Source organism: Ananas comosus, linkage group 3 (assembly GCF_001540865.1).
Source record: "Ananas comosus cultivar F153 linkage group 3, ASM154086v1, whole genome shotgun sequence".
NCBI classification, from domain to species: Eukaryota; Viridiplantae; Streptophyta; class Magnoliopsida; order Poales; family Bromeliaceae; genus Ananas; species Ananas comosus.
The window spans coordinates 12,732,345-12,751,956 of NC_033623.1; the positions used below are offsets into that span (position 1 = coordinate 12,732,345).

The 19,612-nt window shown below is 35.1% G+C and overlaps 2 protein-coding genes across 3 annotated transcripts; both read right to left on the reverse strand.

The window, feature by feature from the left end:
• Positions 5,428-7,909, reverse strand: LOC109708021. Its single transcript, XM_020229588.1, has 2 exons — positions 6,377-7,909; positions 5,428-5,823 (listed from the first exon to the last, which is right to left on the reverse strand). Exons 1-2 carry the CDS (start codon positions 6,754-6,756, stop codon positions 5,727-5,729), a joined length of 477 nt encoding a protein of 158 aa, XP_020085177.1. The 5' UTR covers positions 6,757-7,909; the 3' UTR covers positions 5,428-5,726.
• On the reverse strand, positions 10,849-18,048 carry LOC109707939 (DUF21 domain-containing protein At2g14520-like). 2 transcript variants are annotated; one of them, XM_020229486.1, is made up of 13 exons: positions 17,568-18,048; positions 17,351-17,427; positions 17,180-17,263; positions 16,967-17,080; positions 15,624-15,710; positions 14,826-14,965; positions 14,656-14,743; positions 13,908-13,981; positions 13,484-13,665; positions 13,049-13,332; positions 12,511-12,557; positions 11,844-12,108; positions 10,849-11,216 (listed from the first exon to the last, which is right to left on the reverse strand). In XM_020229486.1, the coding sequence occupies exons 1-13, from the start codon at positions 17,743-17,745 to the stop codon at positions 11,163-11,165; spliced, it is 1,674 nt and encodes a 557-aa protein (XP_020085075.1). In that variant the 5' UTR covers positions 17,746-18,048; the 3' UTR covers positions 10,849-11,162. The 2 variants fall into 2 exon arrangements, with proteins under 2 accessions (XP_020085075.1, XP_020085076.1); XM_020229487.1 differs by having other exon boundaries at positions 13,049-13,314; positions 17,568-18,045.

Sequence of the window (19,612 nt, forward strand, 5' to 3'; positions counted from 1 at the left end):
AAAATTTTTCGGTTTCTAAATATTTTAATAGTGTAAATCAAGTCTGAACTGAGCCGATTGTGAATTTGCGAAAGTGATCATTGAAAACAACTTGATAGCACAGAAGCCTCGAGGCTACCGATAGTATACCCAGACTAACTCTATATATATTACATTTACAGATAATTCACCATCTATATATAAATGATCAAATTTAAAATTATTTCTCAAATATATAAACAAACAATTATTTATAGTTCATGACGTTTCTACTACATCCAACCAAAACAGAATGCTGTGTTAAATTGTTGCATTTCCAAACCTATATGAACATTCGTTATCCTCCAACTACACTGCATTTATAATTACATCTAGTCAAATTAGTCCCTTAGTGGGAAGTAGTTCACATAAAAGAGTTTTTCACCAATTATTGTTTGAGAGAAAGTTAAATATTTGTAATTATATATTATTTCTATATTTTATTAATCCTCATTGAAAATTTATTGATTAGATGAAAGACTGAAAAAAAATATAGCAGTTAATTTTTACCGTTCTTTCTAATATTTCTCTCTTTCTCTCTCTCACATATTGATCTTGGATGCTATCAAGGGAGGCCAATTACAACGTTTTTGAAAATATAGAGTACAAAAGAATTATATTACGACAAGCCAAATAACGAAAAGTGTCTAACGGTTTTAAGAACCTAGTTATTATATTAAATAATGCATGTATTTTGTAGTAATTGTTTTAGTTGAGTTTTGACTAATAAGTTATGATCTTTGAAGAGCCTGAATAGAGGTGAGCCAATGGTGAAGATGGAAAAAATTCAAGACTAGCCACATGTTGCAGAAAGCCTATTCTGTTCATTGGTTAATATTGACAAGTTAATTCTTATTTGGCAGCTATTGTTGTGAAAATTGTATATCTTAAAATTGGACGTTGAGATTGAAGGACTTAAAAGGCAACTATCGTGTTCCGTCCATATGTCACACCATGAATCAAAGAGTTACAGTATAAGTGATGTGTTCTTAAATCCCGTACAAAAACTTATTTACGCACTATCTAGAAACAATTCAAATAAAGTTGGAGCTGATTGACAAATAGAATATGCATCAAATTAATGTGAAACATTTCTATTTGATGTTTTTTTGTTGAGTTAGCTTCCACACCTTTAAATCACGTGAAATCTCTTAAAAAATAATGTCCTTTTCAATTATTATACATCGGTTCTATACCTATAATAGATAGATATATAAAGTTGATTTTATGGGAGTTTATTGGACTCGGCCTCGATCTTTCCGTACTCTAATTGGTCACCTTTGAATTAGAGAGCTCCATCTTATAAAATAGCATGTGCGGGTTAAGTGATAGTTGCGTGGGCGCGTCAGAGCCAAATTACATTCGACCCAATATACACACCGCGAGTCGTGTGTTCAGCAGAGCGACCAAGTGAGCTGACACTCGGCTCGTGAATACACTGACTCGTTATGGATTGAAGTCGAAAAATTTGAGTTATCGTCCCGATTTCAATTTATTAACGAATCAATACGAGCCGAATATGAAATTAAAAGGATTAAAAAATATATAAAAAAATAAATAAATTTTGTGAGATTGTATCTATGCAATTTGATCTAAGATTAGAAATCTTATATATACATGAATTTTTTTTAATTGAGTTGGACTTTTATATTTAGACTGCACATTAAAAATAAATTAATAAAAATTTATATTATATATATAATATTTTTTATTTATATAGAATTATAATTATATGAATAAAATAATGAATTCACACTGTTATCGAACGTAATACAAAACGAGTTGACCCAGCTCCGTGTTCGGCTCGTTTATTAAACAACGTTGTTCAGCTTGTTTACTAACACGACGCGACTCGATTTTCGAAGATTTCGAGCGACATGAGCGGCTCGTAAACAGCGAGCTGGATTGCCATCCTAATCACACAGTACCGTAGCGACAAAAAAAGAGGCAGCATGCATGCGCAGATCAAAGTCGACAGCAGAGCGGCCAGTTCTCAACTAAGGCTGTCTGTAGTGGTTTTGAATTCTTCGAAACGAACTGTATAAAAGGGTGGTCAGAGATTTTAGAGTACTTTTTAATTTAGTCATTTCGATTAACAACTTTACGAAAAGCTTTTATTGATTATTTTTAGCTACACGTTTGTGTTCGGGGTTAAGGAAAAATTTAGATTTATTCTAGGGATATGGTTTAAGTTCAGGTTAAGATGGGGTTGGAAGGATTTTTATGTTTGGTTGGAGGTTGGAATGTCCAGGATAGTGAAAAATAGCTGTTTTGGTTGAGTTAGGTGGGATAAGAACGATATGAGTTATTTGACTAGAAATAGTGATTTTGGTTGGCAGTGTGGTGGGGGTTAGTAATGCGGAATTGCCCATTTGAGGTGGGGTTAGCCTAACCTGGTACCATTTTTGGTGAGTGTTTGAGAAATTAATATGGGAGTTAAGGGTTAAGGGGTGTTTAGAGTTTTAGTGGAATAAGAAAAAGATGGTATTTACTAAACACTCTTAGTTTTTTTGATCTGTAAGAAGACATAATGTATAAGTTCTGATCTTTATTTCTTCATATAGGGAATAACATTATATTTTCACTCTCCCAATGAAATAGTAATTGTCGAATTACCGTAAATTTTGGTTTTTTTTCTCTACTGTTTTTATTTTTTATACTGTTTTCGGTCTATTATTTTCATGATTTATATTGATACACGCATGACGGACGATCCCATTCCACGTTCCAACGAATCAAATATTTAGATGATAAGAATATATTACTTTTATAAAAAAAAGGCTTAATTATACAGATGCGCCTCAAACATATTTAATAGCAGATATATCCCTGCCCAAAGTTAACTCTCATAAGTTCCCTACACGAAAGCTCTCTCCCTAATGTTTTATTAAGATATGTCCCCTACGCAGTTAATACCTTGTTAAAACTCTTAAGTTACAACACAGTTAAGTTCTTAACGCATGGATTAGTTAAAAGGTAAAATAGTAGTTTTCTACCCTTCTTCCTTGCCCTTCTCTTTTTTTCCCTCTGCTTCTTCCTCTCTTTCTCTCCTACTTTTTTCTTCTCTCCTTCTGTTCGTATCCTCATTTTCCTCCTTCTTCTTCTTCGTCGTCGTCATTGATGATCCGATTGTCGTCGCTGTCGTGGTGCCCCCGTGGGCCGTCATCACGGGCGCCACCGACGGCATCGACCACGCCTTCACCTTCCGCCTCTTCCTTGTCCTCGTTGGCCGCAACCCCGACAAGCTCCGCAAGGTCACCGTCGCCGCCGTCCGCTTCCACGGCATGAAGAGGAAAAGGAAGATGAAGAGGGTGAGGGCAAAATAGTCATTTCGCAACTTTATTGTTAAAAAATTAACAGTTTTTTAACATATTCAAATCAGAGGAACATATTTAAATACATTAGGGTTTTTATAAGGATAACTTATGATAGTTAAATTTTGCAGGAATATGTCTGCTATTCAACATGTTTGCAGGAATCTGTATGAAACTAACCCAAAAAAAAAATGTCAATGTAAACGTAAGCTGTTTCTTAGACTGATAGAAAAAACCGGGAGCCCGAAAAGATCGAATCCAGGCGCCGGAATTTTCGCACCCGATTTTCAATGAGTGTGCGCTCGATTTCTGAGTGTGCTCCCGATTCTGAGGAGCAAGTTTCTATCAGAGAAGGTGCGGGTGCCTAAATTTTGAAGCTTGGAAGTAGTCCTGTGGTATATTTTTAATTTGAAGTTTCCTATTCTCTCTCCAAACTTAAGTGAGTTATTTTGATAGCGATTTTCTATTCCCTTGCGTAGAAATTAAGAGTTGGGTTTTTGTAGCGGAAAGATTTATCTTTTGAGAAGAAGAAGAAGAGAAGTGGTTGTAAAGACTCGGTATTTGCACTAAAAATATCGGAAGTGTCGTTCCCACCACATGCACATGCAAGAAGAAGGCCTCTTATATATGCACGTCATTAGATGCCGAGCAAAGCCCTGCATGATTTTAAATCAGTTATAACATGTTGGTGGGCAAAGCTACCCTGTAATAATCAGAATTAGCTACAACACCCAAATAACTTCATGATAGTTTATAGTTAGTCACACTTGTAATTAAACAGTTGCAAACTTTTTCTAAGCACTATCTAACTCGTTCGTACACCCGAACAATGGTTCTGAAAAATAGTGCAGCAACAGGTATAAGTTAATCACGTGGATAATCCAATAGGTATGTATACTAGACTGAAAGTAAGTTATAGAGATCGAATTAGACAATTCGTATATCAATTGCGGAAACAAAATAAGGATGCATACAATGATGCATGTAGTCATATAGAACAACAAGTGAACTTCAAACAGAGCAAGTATAGAAAAATACTGCAAGAAGTTGTAAACAATATTGGTGTTATTATATGAGAAGGCATATGCTATTTATTAATTTCAAATTTGTTGTTATTCTTTTAATCTTATTAGGCCCAACAAGCTGATTTCCCGCTTTCAATCCAAATCTAACAATATTTGAATTGTCCAAATCGAAATTGAAATGAAAAAGTATGCCCAATTTACAATTTAGTGCCTATTAATTCGTGCAAATCAGTCGAAATTTAGAATTTATGCATATCAAATGAATGCCATGGTGGCAAAAAGAATTTCATAATGAATCCAATGATAATAAAATCATGTAAAATGGAGACTGTCAAAACGAAAACACTAAAAACTCACTGACCGAAACCGGACAATGGGAAAATTCGGGCCCAAACTAGAACCAGGCATGGGCCAAATGTGTCTCTCTCACGGATTCAAATCATATGCGAACTTGATTCTAAACTTAAACTTTTATCAAATATAGGCTAAGCCAATTTAATATAGTCCATTTCCTTAAGGTGAAATAAATATGCTCTAAAAGCCTAAGTTTTTACTGTGGCACCGTTCGACGACCGACCGTGGGAATTAGAGTTGCTACTCGGACTAGATCATCCAATTCAACCCGAATCTGACCCCCAGACTCGAAGTATTTTTGTGAGGTGTATAGGTTAAAATTAGGGGAAAATCCTAATTAATATTCAGTTCCGAGTATAAACACGTTGATCCAGTCCTTATTTTTTGTGTACTATATTACATGCTTTTGTGTACTTTTACCGTGGGTGATAATATTGTTAACAGAGCTATATTTTATACGCATAGACAATAGTAATATAAACTTAATATAGTGTTATCACACCCCTTTTGAAAACAGCAATCATTTGTATATTGTTTTTAATTTGAATTTTTTTTCAGTTAACATGAACAATGAGTAAGATTACCGTTACGTTCAGAATTTGCTGTATTTTCAAAGCACATAGATTACTTAATAAATTTACTCTTATAGAGTGGACATGGGACCCCTTTGGATTGATCTTATGCTAAGGAATGAATGATGGTCCAAAACCATAAAATAAGCAAAGGCCTGATTCAATTTTCAGGATTAGTGAATTACGGATCAATTTTCAGTTTCGAGCCATTAATCGGATACATGACATTATCTACAGCCATATTTGGATTAATAACATTATCTACAATCAAAGAAACTAAGGATAATCGATCGAATAACTGCGTTACGTCGCGGCCCAAATGTTTAATACCACACAAAGAAGGTCCCTAAAAAGGCCCATTAGATATCAACCACCACGCAGTTAGTAATAAGATGTTAAAGAACATCTTCTGCAATCAAAACTGCATCCAGGATTACTGTTGTTCATCTGCCACTTTGTAAAATTGCTCGCTTCGACTTTCCTCGACGGTACTCCAATAACGCCGACCAACATCCCGGTGTCGCAGCTGGTTCCCTGTCCCTGTAAATTAAACAAACTTGACTTAAAGCCATTTGCATATCAGGAGCTCGAGCGCGAAACGATTAATTGATGTATGTAACAATCAGTCGAATGAAAAGATTATCCTTGGTTTGAATTTCCTGTAAAATCGGTGTTCGACTTAATGACAAAATTGATTGGAAAGGATGAATTTCATAGAATTTCTTCTTTTTTTTTTTTTAAAAAAAAAAGAGAATTATGTAGGATCAGGATTGGTGATTTGCTCATCTAGCACATTCACAACGTCAAATCGGAGAATAGGCTGATTAGCTTAAATTTGTGTTGAAATACGTATCCCTACGTAGTACTTTTAAAATCACCAAACAAATATTAAGGTCACATCATAACCGATCAACAAATAATGATCGTCAACACCTAATTGTCAGTGTCCAAAAAAACCGATTGATAGAAATAATTTAAAAATAGCCTTAAACAATAAACTGAAGAGATATATAATCATCTTTGCTAGTACGTGACTTAAAAAAATCAATCTGATAGAAAATAACACAGTATAATCTTAACACTAGTTATATACCTTTTGTTATACTCGGTGTTAGCTCGCTGATCCACCCCCCCACGGCTCGTCCGTGCGGCAGTGAGGCTCCGTGTCAACGACGTTGGCACGTAGAAATTTAGGAGCACTCCTTCGCTACTACCACCGCAACTACTCCTGCGATCTCTCCTCTTCCTCTCATTCATTTTAGGCCTCTTCTCCTTCGTTTCGTCGTCATGTATTATTTTTTTTTTCGTTACCGCTCCCGTCTCCGACGTTAATCCTTCTTTCTCGACTAAGTCGGTGAGGGAGAGCTCGTAATCGGACTCCGGAACGTCGTTTAGTAGCCTCAGAAGCTCTTCGCGGCTTTTGGCGATCTCCGAAGCCCTCACTGATAGAGAAGCCGAGGAAATGCCTTCCATTTTGCTCTCAAGAAGCCAAAGACTCCTCCCAGAGAGTGCAATTGTGATGATTTCGAGGGAAAATAAAAAAAAAAAACAAACAAGATAGGAAAATATAATAGTGAGAGATTGCTATATGTAGCGAAGAGGCCTTTGTTGTGAATGGTCCATTTGGTGGAAACAAATTGATGGCGTACGCACAAAACGGGCTTAAGAAATTGACTAAGTTGTGAATGGGACCTGATCTAGAATAACTCTTTTGAAAGTTTCAATATTTATGTATATTGGTGGGGCCTCGATGGTTCGCTAAGGCTATTACACTATCATCATCACTGTGATGAACTAATAATATACTATTAGGAATATGATTAACTATTATAAAAGCATGTGTTTATAGAAAGAACACATTCATTGCATTTAAAAGCTCAACCACATTATTCATGGATTTCGATCTGACTCAATTCACATGGATATTAAATTTTTATTGTTAACCTCTTTTCGTTGGGTATACTATGGATCACAGCTCTACGCAATTTATTAGGATAATTTATTTCAAATTATTAGTTTTCTAAATTTATTACCACAGAATAGAAAGTTGAATCTATTTTAGCTAATAATAAATAACTAACATTATATATGGATTATGGATTGCGTCTCTGAATAACAAATTTTTGTAACGTTTGGAACTACATAGGAATCTATTAATAATTTTCATGTTATGCGTATTAGTATAACAAAAAATTATAAAAAACGCGCTCTAAATCATTCACAACGTGTGCGTGATATCATGTATCTAAAAATAAAAATATTGAACAGTTTGGGTTGTTGATGCGATCAGTACGTTGATGTTGACTCGATCGTTCGTCTGGTTGCTTTTGTAACTTGTGTTCAACTCAATTTAGTGTAGGTTGTTTACCAATTATTTTTGTTCGAAGAAGCCTAGAACTTCACGAAGATTAATTGCTTTAGTGAGTTGGATTTGATTGAACACTTATTTGTAATCTTGTGTTAAAAAACCATTGGTCTCCAATGATTCACTACTTTTTTACACTATGATTGTAGTTTTAATTGTGCTGTTACGCACCATCCCTCAAAATATGCAAACAAGAAAGGAAAAACCCACCGACCGTTCCTAGAGCAAGCGACAAAAGGCTTGGTGGTTGGTATCCGAGACCCAAATTCAAATTTTAGTTAATTCATATTTCTAGCTAAGTTTATTTCTAAATGAAATAAACGAAGCGAATAGTGAAAAAAAAAAAAAAGAAAAACCCTAAACAAAACTGAATACTATTTCATTGCACATTACTTTTTCTTTGTTCTTGTGGGATGAACTACGTTAGTGCTTTTCCTCCAATAAAGTTACGGATCTAACTCTATTAAGGTTCTAACACCTATATCACCAGCAAAAATAAGATATAAAATATCCTTGCATACTTTAATTCAAACTCCTTTTGATCCAGTAATGTCAAATAGCTTTTAATAACAAACGAATCCTTAAATCTGTTTTTAAAAAAATGGCATGAGCATCAATTTGGAACCAAAACTCACTATTTTATTCTTAAAATTCTCACGAGTAACACAAAAAAAAAAAAAGTAAAAAAGGAGAATTTTGTAGAGCCCACTCAAGCCTAATTTCCGGGATTACGTTGTTTCCCAACTTACCCACCCATAGATTAAAGTTTTGTCCTCTGCATCTAAGGACAGTTTGTTTTGATTAGGTGTAATTATAAATATAGTGTAGTTGAAAATATATATAGTTAAAAATATAGTAATTGTAACTATATGCATCCCATTTGATTGGATGCAGTGAAAAGCGCTGTGACTATTAATAGTTTGTTTGATTGCATATAGTTGAGAAATAATTTTTAAAAGTTTATTATTTTATATATATTATGGTGAGATTATCTCAAATATAAATATATATATGTTTTATTTAAAAAATAATTAAAGAGGTAAATATACTTTTTGTTTAAAATTACTCTCTCTAACTGCTGCAGTTCGAACTGCGATCAATTTAGGCGTAGTTTTCACTACTACAGTTGAGCTTCCTCTTATATAATTCCTACTGCAACAGATGGAGCTAAATGCAACAAACCAAATGCAAGCATTTGTATTTACATACAGTTATAATTATAGTACAGTTATAACTACGTACAACCAAACAGCCGCTGATATGCCGAAATTTGTTTTTTGGTGACAGGGCTACGACGGCATCTTTATTAAGTTTGCTAATAAAAATTTAAAATAAATCAATAAAAAGAAAAATTATCAAAAGTATTTTTTAAAAATAAAATTTCTCACTTTTGTCGTTTAGTCTTTTGACTGGAGAAAGAAACGGAAGTTGCCGGCGGGCTCCACGCCGGCGAGCGAAGCGCATGATCAAACCGTACATCTAGTGGGGCCCTCATAGGTTGGGAGTGCTTCTACGGCCTAGATGCGTAGTAGTATGTAGGGGTGGTGGTCAAGCGACGCACCCGATGAACACTTTGCAAGACAAGTAATCGGAACTCAAGTACGAGCCTCCAAAACTTTGAGATTAGCACAAACTAAATAGAGGTTAAGAAAGTACGAAATTTACTTAACTATAAATTATTTACATTTGACTATCAACTTTTTTAATTTTAATTTAACTATCTAATATTTCCTAATTTGTTTGATTTAAATTAGTTGACAATACTTTGACTTCAAAATTCGAATACGATTTTATTATGTTTTATAGGTTTAGTTAGTATACTTAATGTTATTATCACAACTATAAATTTATTAAAGTAATCAATCTAATTTTTGAAGTCAAAATATTGTTGACTGATTCAAATCGGATGAATTACAGGTTGGATAATAAAATTAAAATTTTGAAAAGTTGGACAATCAAATCCAAATAATTCCTAGTTCGGATAAGTTTCATACATTTTCACATAAATAAAAGAGTTTTCATTTTCAACAGCAATAATTTATTAGTAGATACTTATGCCTCATTGGGCATTATTATTTTTTTTTACACTAATTATATACAATTTGAAATATTGTCTAAAAATTTAACTTCTTGTTGCCGCCGTGATTGGTTAGCATGTAATACACTTGGCCAAGTAATACTGACAACTTTAAATAAATTTCAAAAGAAAAAAAGCTTTATTTTAAAAATTTTATGTTTTGTTACCAAATAAACAGCACGAAAGAAAAAGTTGTTAGTAATGTACTACTACTACCCACTACTATACCGTTTTTATGTTAAAAAATCTATTTAAATAGATAAAACACGATGCCAAATGAAGCCTTAATTGCTTTGGTTTTGCTCTCTTTTTATTTCTATTCGTACCTGCAATTAACTACCCCAGAGCATTTGGCAAATACCAAGAAATAGAGTCTTTGCTGCAGCGCAAAATTTAAGTCCCAAAAGAAGTGGCCTGGTTTTAGAATTTATGATTTTGCAGAGAAGTTTGAGAAATTTCAATATGGAACCTCTCCGTACAATACCACTGGAATATAAACTACAACCTACAAAATCGCATCTGATCGGTATTCTAAAAAATAACGATCAAGAGCAGGTAAAATATTCTGATGTGACCCAATTTTTTAGTTCTCAAATGCAGCTAGAGATTCTTTTTTGTCTTTGTTGAAGTTGGATTTCACTTTGGATTTGCTCTAATAGAGACTAAAAATAATTTTTTATAGGGGCGTTTTCTCACCATTTCTGCTGAAACGGGCAAAAAAAAGGAAGAAAAAAACAATTCTCTCATGAAGACGATGGATCATATTTTTATTACACCTATACATGGGATGTATAAATCGCGTTGCTCTTTTACAAAGAAAAATACTACGGGTACACCCTTCCGGGAGGTGTACATTTTCCATCTTTAATCCATAAATTCAAACCACCCCTTTGGAGTTTAAAGAAAAATTTTTTTAAAAAAAAAACATGATAAGATAAGTGATTTATTCTGATCTACAAAAAATTTATGAGTATTAAGTTTTACGATGTATGCGTCGCATTACTCTTCTACAAAACAACAATACATTTTTGACAAAAGCAGATGCTTTCATTCATGCATTATGTTAGGAAAACATATAATCTATCCTCAATGTTTCCACATAATACCAAAAATTTGTCATGAATAAAGGCGAATCAAAAATATCTGCTTGTTAAAAACCATAAGAAAGCATATTGGTGTTTGAGCTTATATGTCTATATACAAAAGCAATCAATGGATAGATGACATTATAAATATGGATCAAACTCTTAAAGAGTCAGATTAAAAGACCTGTTGATCCAAGAAACACAATCGTGGGATGCTCCAAGTATGTCTTATAATTTATGTCTTATAATTTACTGTCCTATTAACTTAATTAACAAAACAGTGAGAAGTAACACATAATTAAACTTTGATGAGGTTAGGTAGAAGAGTAACCTTATCAGCCGCGATAAGCGATCAAACATTGCTCTCACCATTCTTCTGAAGTTTCTCATATAGTTTTCTCGAAACCTGCAAAGTCGAAGTAAGATAGGACACACAAAAACCGAGCTTGCGTATATAGGAAACAAAAGCTAACTGTCAGGAGAGGATAGTAGTGATTTGAAGGTTCTCCATCCTAATTTTGCTAATCAAGTCTGATAAAATAGTCTGTCGGAATAGGACAGGTAGTTTCTCTTGATAAACCTGTTAAAGAGTCAAAATTTTCTATCGGCATCCCAACAAAACAAATGGGTGACTATTTTTTTACCACCGTTTCTCGTAAACCTGTTAAAGAATCAAAATTTTCTATTGGCTTCCCAACAAAACATATGGATGACTGTTTTTTTACCACTGTTGCAGACTCTGTCATTTTAGGGGTCAGAAGGTGATAAAAATCTCTCGCTTTAGTTTACTAACGAACTACAACAATTCCAAGGGTTTTATATAGTAGAAATGGTAAAAGCTTTCTCCACCCAATAGCATATACTATGATATTCTATTAAGTTGTATGGCCTACAATGAACAGGTCGTTATACTATTGGCATTACCTTTATTCAATTAATAGATTCCTTAAATTATACCAGATTTATCATATAACAATTTTTACCTTAATTTTAGAATCAGAATTGTCTAAGAATAATACAGTATTTAACTCACTCGATGTGAAGTTGGAGAACTAGAGCCAATAACAATATGATTAGTTGGTGAACTCGGAAATGACTTTCCAGGAGAGCTTAATATGGTTGGTGTTGGGACAGGAGCTTGAGCATAAGGCGAAACAGGAGAGCGTAATATAGAACTTTGATGATAAGGTGAAAGCGGAGATTCCGTTGGATTTCTTCGTGGGAACTGAGAAACAGATGTGGGCTCTGGAGATCTCGATGATGATCTTTTCCTTGGAGGCTGCATATTTATCTTAATCCTGCAAAAGGAATATGCTAGTAATCATAACACACCAATAAGAAAGCAGCAGAATAAGGAATTGGGCAAAATGTATGGATTGTGCCTGCAACTTCTTCGCAACATATTTTTGCTCGAATTCTTTAGTTCCCGAACTTTTTCATACATCCAATATCATCCCTATAAAGTGACCATTACACTTCTAACCTTTCTGTTTCAGTATAGTTAAATCAGTTGAAAAGGCCATTTTACAGGACAAGGTCGCACATTGTCAGACGTTGTTGGCGACTACGGATAGGATTGCAATAAATGAGAAAATTCAGGGGCTAAAGTGTTTGAATGATATGTCAGAGAAACAAATTGGGATAGAACAGAGACAAATCCATATATTTTAGTGTAAGTAATTTAGATGGTAGCTACTTACTTGTTGTGTACATCTACATACTCATCAGTCTCATCCAATATGTCTTCCTTCATAAAGCAATCAAGCAGAGTTGTTAGTTACTTAGCTTCTTGCATGAACGAATGTAAGATAGCAAGGACTACTTAACAATAATCATGAAAAAAAAAAATTTAATAATTAAAAGTGCAGAATCAGATAAGCAGTGGGAATGCAATTATGAGGAAAATATTAACAGACTAGGTGTCATCAATTGCATGAGCAGACTAATGGGCACAAAGAATGATCCAGAACTTTATGATCCTTGTGTGAGAATATTTTCTCTCACTGGACATTGAATGAACCGAACTTCATACGTTACCAAATGCCAAAATATTGTATAATTCCAGGAAAATCCCTAACAACTCTAAGCTGCATAGATAAAACATATTGCAACAGACCTTTCTAGATGTAAATATGACATATATAATAACAATATAATAAAAAGTATGGGGAACCAAATTATACTATATTTCTATAGCTTCATGTAAATCACAGTAGAAAAGATATTATAAATTCTGACCTGTAGCAATTCCTCTATAACATTCTCCATTGTAATAATCCCAATCACTTCCTCATCTAATGAGTAGCTAGGAAAGGAATCTGAATTAACATCAAGTATATTGTCATGTCGTCCTCGCTCTGACTTCTTTGGCTGTGTTCTTACATATTGCTTCTCCATGTTGCTTCTTTTTAGAGGACTGTGAATTCCAGAAACACTAGAATACAAAGGTGATGCATTTAAAGTGACACCCAAATGATCAGCCAATGCTACATGAGATCCATCTCCTGCACAAGCAGGAATTGCTACATGAAAAATATACATAATTGTATGTAGTTCTTTGCATAAAGGAATCAAACATGCAATTGGTACTTCTAAAATCATAATCGACATAAACTATCTTTTGAGAGGATAATATACTTAAACTATGAAGTAAAGCATTCTCACAATTCTTACCAGGAGTACCATCAGCAGGAACATTTTTCTTATACTGGTTCATTCTGTTCTCTATTATATTGCTTTTGCTTTTATCACTGGATGCACCAATATCCTTGGTGCGTTTAATGACCACGGCCATATGACTGTGACCTTTCTGAAACTCATTCAGAATGTCATAAAGAGGAAGATCCTCATACACCCTGATACAGAGATGATATAATGCACAACTTGGTTAGCTAAAAAATTTCCTATTAAAACAATATATGATTCTCAATTCAATATTGCATGGGGTTAATTGAGAAATACTGCTGATTCTTAGTTACAATAAAGACAGTTCGATCCAATTAGTGTAATTGAGAAACAGGACCTTAAATATTTTTACTTATCTAATATGTCAGAAAATCAAAGAAATATCTTAATGTACAAAACATAAAGAATATACCTAGGAATTTTTCTGATGGTGACATTTCTAATGGGAACTTCATCTTCAGGTCGACAAGTAATCAAATTCTTGACCTGAAAGAAAGGCAAATCATTAAATTGGCAAAGTTTCAAGCATACAAAGAGAGAATAAGGAGTTACTACTCTCTTAACCTGAAGAAAGACAACTCATTAAATTGACAAAGTTTCGAGCATATAAGTAGAAAAATAAGGAGTTAATACTCCACAAGCGAATCATGAGAGAATTTACATACAGCAAAGAAATTAACTACTGAATTTTTGCTTTGTATGCATGGATAAATTCACTTATGATATGTTAATTGAGAGTAATGCTACACTCAGAACTGTTTTACATGCATGCCGGACAAGGGACCAATAAATTCCATAGGTAAGAGATTAATAGGTCACTGTGGAGTCCACATCACAATTTCAACCAAATCACAGCCCAGCAGGTTTGACATTCATGTCAAATGTTGGTACATCATTCCTCTTTGGTTAATTTAGACCGTCAATCAATCTGTTGTAAATGGAAACCTCGTGATCTTGATAGAAGGAAGTACCAATAGGATATAAAAGAGTAAATTACGTATAAAAAAAAATCATAAAAAGAACTGCAAGTAGATAAACAAAAAGTTCATAAAATCTTGGTGGGCAAACTTCAAATGACCAGTCCTACAAAGACTGTCATTTACAGTTATTTGTAAAAGATGCATCATATAAATTTCACAAAAAAATAGCAAGGTGCTCACCAAAATAAGGCCAATAATATTTCTTGGGCTACCCGAATAAATTGGCACACGACTGTGCCCTTTTGTCATTATCAAACCCATAGTGTGCCTAGCAAGATATAAATGTCAGCAGCATATAGAGAAAAATCCCATAGTATGGAAGCTACTAGAAATCAGTGAAAGGCATGTACATGTCTAGCTTGGAGTTTATATCAAGTGCAAAGGTATCGGCAATTTCCGTCATAGAATCTTTAGCGGTCTTTTGGGTCAAATCCAAAGCTCCTGTAATGATAGTAGTTTCATCATGAGTCAACTCTCCACCCTTCCCTGCCTAGCAAGCAATTTAAAGAAGGTTTACTGTTTGCCCTGCTTCAAAACTACCAGCATAAATTTCTATATTTCTTTCTCATAAGTACTGCAAATATGAAAAACCTCTCTTTGCTTCTTTCCTGATTTAACGTTCATGCATACATGTAAGTCGTCCAGGCATGCAAATCAGAAAATTGACAATACAAATAGAGTCACCAAAAGATGAACTTCTACTAATGTTAAACCTTAACACAAACAACAACGCTTCTCTCAAACAGCACATTGGCCAGTAGTTCAACCCATGAGATCATTATAAGATTAGGCACTGTAGAAAGAAACCAATTAGAATATTTAGCACCATTTTTTTTTCCCCTCAACATTCTGTTAATATGAAACTAATGCAAATGACCTTCTTTCTAAATATTCTGTTGCATTCATGAATCATGATATTTTATTTTCAAACATGCAAAGTGAGATTTTGTGTTGTTGTTAAGAGCTAACATCAGCATAACAGGAATGCACAGAGTAGCGAACTTCTTTTTTTACCAACAAAATGCTTAGCAGAAATAGTGAATGCATAGACGAGATATATATGATACCCCCAGATATCGTAAAATGTAGTGTAAAACACTTATCATATTATCATAAATAATCAAATAAATGTACAATGTAAACCCAACCTCATTTCCATGCATATCAACCAATGTCTTCAACTCGGCCCTTCTCATAAGTGCAAAATGCCCCTTTCCTAAAAGCCAGTCCAGCAGCTGTCCACAGTATGAACATCAAACGATTGAGATGTTGAGTCTATGTCAATATAAAGAAAAGGAAGAGAACTTGAATAAATTGTCTAATAAACTAACTAGATATTGAGATATAGATTTGCCAATTCTGGTGCATCTAATAAAGAAAGAGATTTTTTTTTATTTACTTTTAGATCTATTAATCAAGTTTTAACTGAATAAATCTTTAGATATATAACTGTGGCAGCATGCAAGCTCATTCTAATTAAGTCCTGCATCCAAATTTTTTTTAGGCTATTTGAAAAGGTGGTAAAATGCAGGGTTGAAATTGATGCAATCTACAATTCAGGAGATAATTGAGATAACAGTAAAAGCCCAAGGTGCTATGTTGTTATTTAGCCCCAAAAAACATTAACCCCCAAATTGAGAAGGGTGAAATCTAGTGAAAACCCACTAGACAAGGAACCGGTCTCACGAGTAGTAAAGTAATATGCATCACCTACTTCCACTTCGGGAGCACATTGCTGTGAAGAAACACGGCTATATGAAATGTGCAGTTCACAAAAAGACTTGTGGTCCGCACATGCAAAACAACAGGTCATGTCCAGCTAACATTAAAATTTTTCTTTCAGAGCAAGTATTTCCAGGATTTGAGCTCTCATCACTTAATTTTCTAAGGTACAAAATGTAACTTTTGCGTAAGGTCAATATACAAGGAGCATGTTACATGTGCTTAAGATTTTTCAGCAGTACTTGTAAGGCTGACTTCATGTTCTTTTGTCAATGAGTCAGAATTAGCCCATGTGATGGCCCGATTAGCTCATTTCACAATTTTCTTTTCTCTTATTTTTCCTTTCAAGAATTCTCTCTATAAACTAATCTGTGAACATCGCGACCCCTGCACGAAAACACACCTCAACGGCATGATCGGCCAGCAGAATAGGCTGCTGGCAAAATTGTTATCGGCATATATATATATTAACTCGTAAACCTTATATTCGAGCTAATGAAAGCCTTTTTATTTATCACGGAGGCGCCATATATCGCACAGCAAATTAGCTACACAGTGCAATTCAATTTTTAAAATTATTCACCAAATAGATCATTACTAGGTTCTCTAACGTCTCGAAATTAGTTATTTATCTTGCCGATATTCGCGAATTCAAAGGGAAGGCACATAAAGAAACCATGGGGCATCCATTAAACATATCCGATTAAGTCTCTTTTGCCGGTTCGAAAGAAAATCACAATACCTACGTTAACAGCAGACAAGAAATCACCTTACTAATGGGATAGGCGACAGGAAAGAAGACGAGAAGAAGAATCCGGACAACCCCAGCCAGCCGGGCTCCGACGCTCAGCCCGTACCGCGAGCATACAGCTTGAGGAATTATCTACAACAACACAATCAAACAAGAAAAGAGATTCATATCGCCCTTCCGGCACCATCTCATCTCAAAAGGCGACGGAACGCGATGTTCAAGCGGAATCACCTCACCGAACGCAAGGATAAGCGTCACGGAGATCAGGATCGCCCCCCACGCCGGCAGCAGAGCGTCGAGGAATATCGGCAGCGCCTGCGCAGCAAGAAGAAAGGAAAAATCAATCCACGACAGGATCGATCGTTAATTAAATCGTCACGATCAGGAAGCTAGAGACCTCACCTCCATGGCGAGGGAGTTGCCGATGAGGAGGGTGCAGAGGAGCAGGTGCTGGTTCTTGACCACGGGGAGAATCTTGGCTAGTATTAAGCAGCAGAGAGAGAGAGAGAGAGAGAGAGAGGGGGTAAGAGAAAGAGAAAGAGAAAGAGAAAAAGAAAGAAAGGTGGAAGGTAGGAGGAGGAGGGGAGGAGAGGAGAGGAGAGGGGGTGGAGGAGGGAACCGGCATTGATTTGGTCGGTAGGGGTTCCGGCCTTGCGGAGGACCTCGAGGTCGACGAGGCTGAGGGACATGAGGCCGAGGGTGAGGCCCGACATGAGCCCCGCGAACATCACCAGCCCCAGGCACACCATCAGGTACACCCAGAACATGCCCCCGCAGCATGACTCCTGCGCCGACATCAAAACTTCTCCCACACACCAAAAGAGAAACAGAGAGCAGAAGAGGAGAAGGGGGAGGAGGAGTATGGCGGACTGCTCTTGGAGGAGGTGCTTTGAGGCCGTGGCAATAAAGTGGGGTGCCGACTGCCGAATGCCCCTTTTTTAGTTTTCCTTTCCCCTTTTTTCCCCCACTTTTTAACGGTTGGGTGCGTTGATTGTGTCCGTCCTTGTTTGCGCTGTGAATGCTTCGACTCTCGGAGAACGCAGCACAGCAGCAGGTATAGGTATGAAACGCGCCGCCGTGGCGATTTTTCCTCGTGCTTCTGACTGCATGCTCTCTGTTTTCTGGATCAGTCTTTCGGATTTTTACGCAAACCTTTAACGTATGGACCTGTTTCAGTCAAAAGAAATGTCAAATCTACAGTAAAAATATATATATATATTATATAATTTTTATAATTTTTAACTTGATGATTTTAGAAGTTTAATAAATCTATTTAGTTTTTAATTTAAAAAAAGAGTGATAAAACAAGTGTAATAAATATAGTCTTTAGATAGGTAAATTATAGATTACAACTCAAGTGAAAGCAGATCGAGCATTGCTGAATTATACTCATTGCAGATTTGCAGCGGAGTAAATTCTGAGTCTGAGGCTCCACTTGTTATTATATTTATTTGTTCATAATATTTATAATTCTTCTATAAAGTGCTGGATTGATTTAGGGCTAATCCAAAATAGAAAAAGCTTTGAAAACCTACTTATTAAAGCTAATCCGAAATAGAAAAAGCTTCGAAAACCTACTTATATTAACACTTCGATCTCCATCCTATACAAACCACATTTGGGCTGGTCGCGTTGGTCATCCTCTAATCCGTGGCAGTTGTCATCCCCAGTGAGAAATAATTATATATTAATCACAGATGATAAAATCAACTTAGGTAAAGGTGGTCGTAATTAATAATTGCTTGATTGCAAAGCAAAGTAGGTTTATAGTCACATCTTTTATGACCTGGACTTTGCAGTCACATTTACCTTACATGTAATAGGTGATGAATTTTTTAAGCAGGTCAAATCCAATTTACCGAACAAGAAACTTTAGAAACGTGTAGGTAAAGTGTGGAAAACATTCCATATATACTACTGTTGTTGTTAAGATTTAACAGGCGAGGAAGATTATTATCATACTTAGTTGATAAATATAAGCGTTTGCTGATACATATTTCTTTTATGTGGGACGTCGCACATTCTAAGTTCTCAACCTTTAACACTACTGCCGATCAATCAAACACTAAATGTGCCCAAAAAATTACGCGATTTAGCGGTGTTTTGGATTTACTATGACCTACTAGATCAGCTAGTTGGTATCTTACATATGGAACAATTGGCTTTTGGTTCAAATCACAATTTAAGCATGATTTAGAATGTGTGTGTGAATACCTGTGAATTTAATTACTGATAAAACAACAAGGTAGAGGAAAAAGAAATAAACACCTTTGTTTGTGTTTTCCTTGTTATATTAACTTGTTGAAAACCTAATTTTGAGTGTTGCCTTCGCCTCATATGTATCATTGCCATGAGATTAGATTAATAATAAAATACTTCAAATTAGCTCACTTGTGAACTGGATACAAGTCAAGCAGTATATTAATCAACCAGATTCCGACCCAACACGACAACACCAATCGTCTCAAGGGCTACAAAGTTTAACTAATCAGCAAAATTAATTAAATCTAACACTCTAATTAAGTCAACTAGTTAGGTACCAAACTCCTAGAACCTTCGATATGCAAACCGTAGGGAAAACCAATCCTGATTATATTCATTAATCACTCCACAATTCATGGCTTAGAAACTATATAACACATACACAACCACCCCGGGCATGCA

Coding starts and splice junctions, on each gene's coding strand:
- LOC109708021 (XM_020229588.1), bottom strand. CDS start 6,756: ATGGAAGGCATTTCCTCGGCTTCTCTATCAGTGAGGGCTTCGGAGATC. Junction 5,824..6,376: donor AACACCGAGTATAACAAAAG/GTATATAACTAG, acceptor TTTAATTTACAG/GGACAGGGAACCAGCTGCGA.
- LOC109707939 (XM_020229486.1), bottom strand. CDS start 17,745: ATGTCGGCGCAGGAGTCATGCTGCGGGGGCATGTTCTGGGTGTACCTG. Junction 17,264..17,350: donor GCAACTCCCTCGCCATGGAG/GTGAGGTCTCTA, acceptor CTTGCTGCGCAG/GCGCTGCCGATATTCCTCGA. Junction 15,711..16,966: donor TCGCCTATCCCATTAGTAAG/GTGATTTCTTGT, acceptor TACTGTGGACAG/CTGCTGGACTGGCTTTTAGG.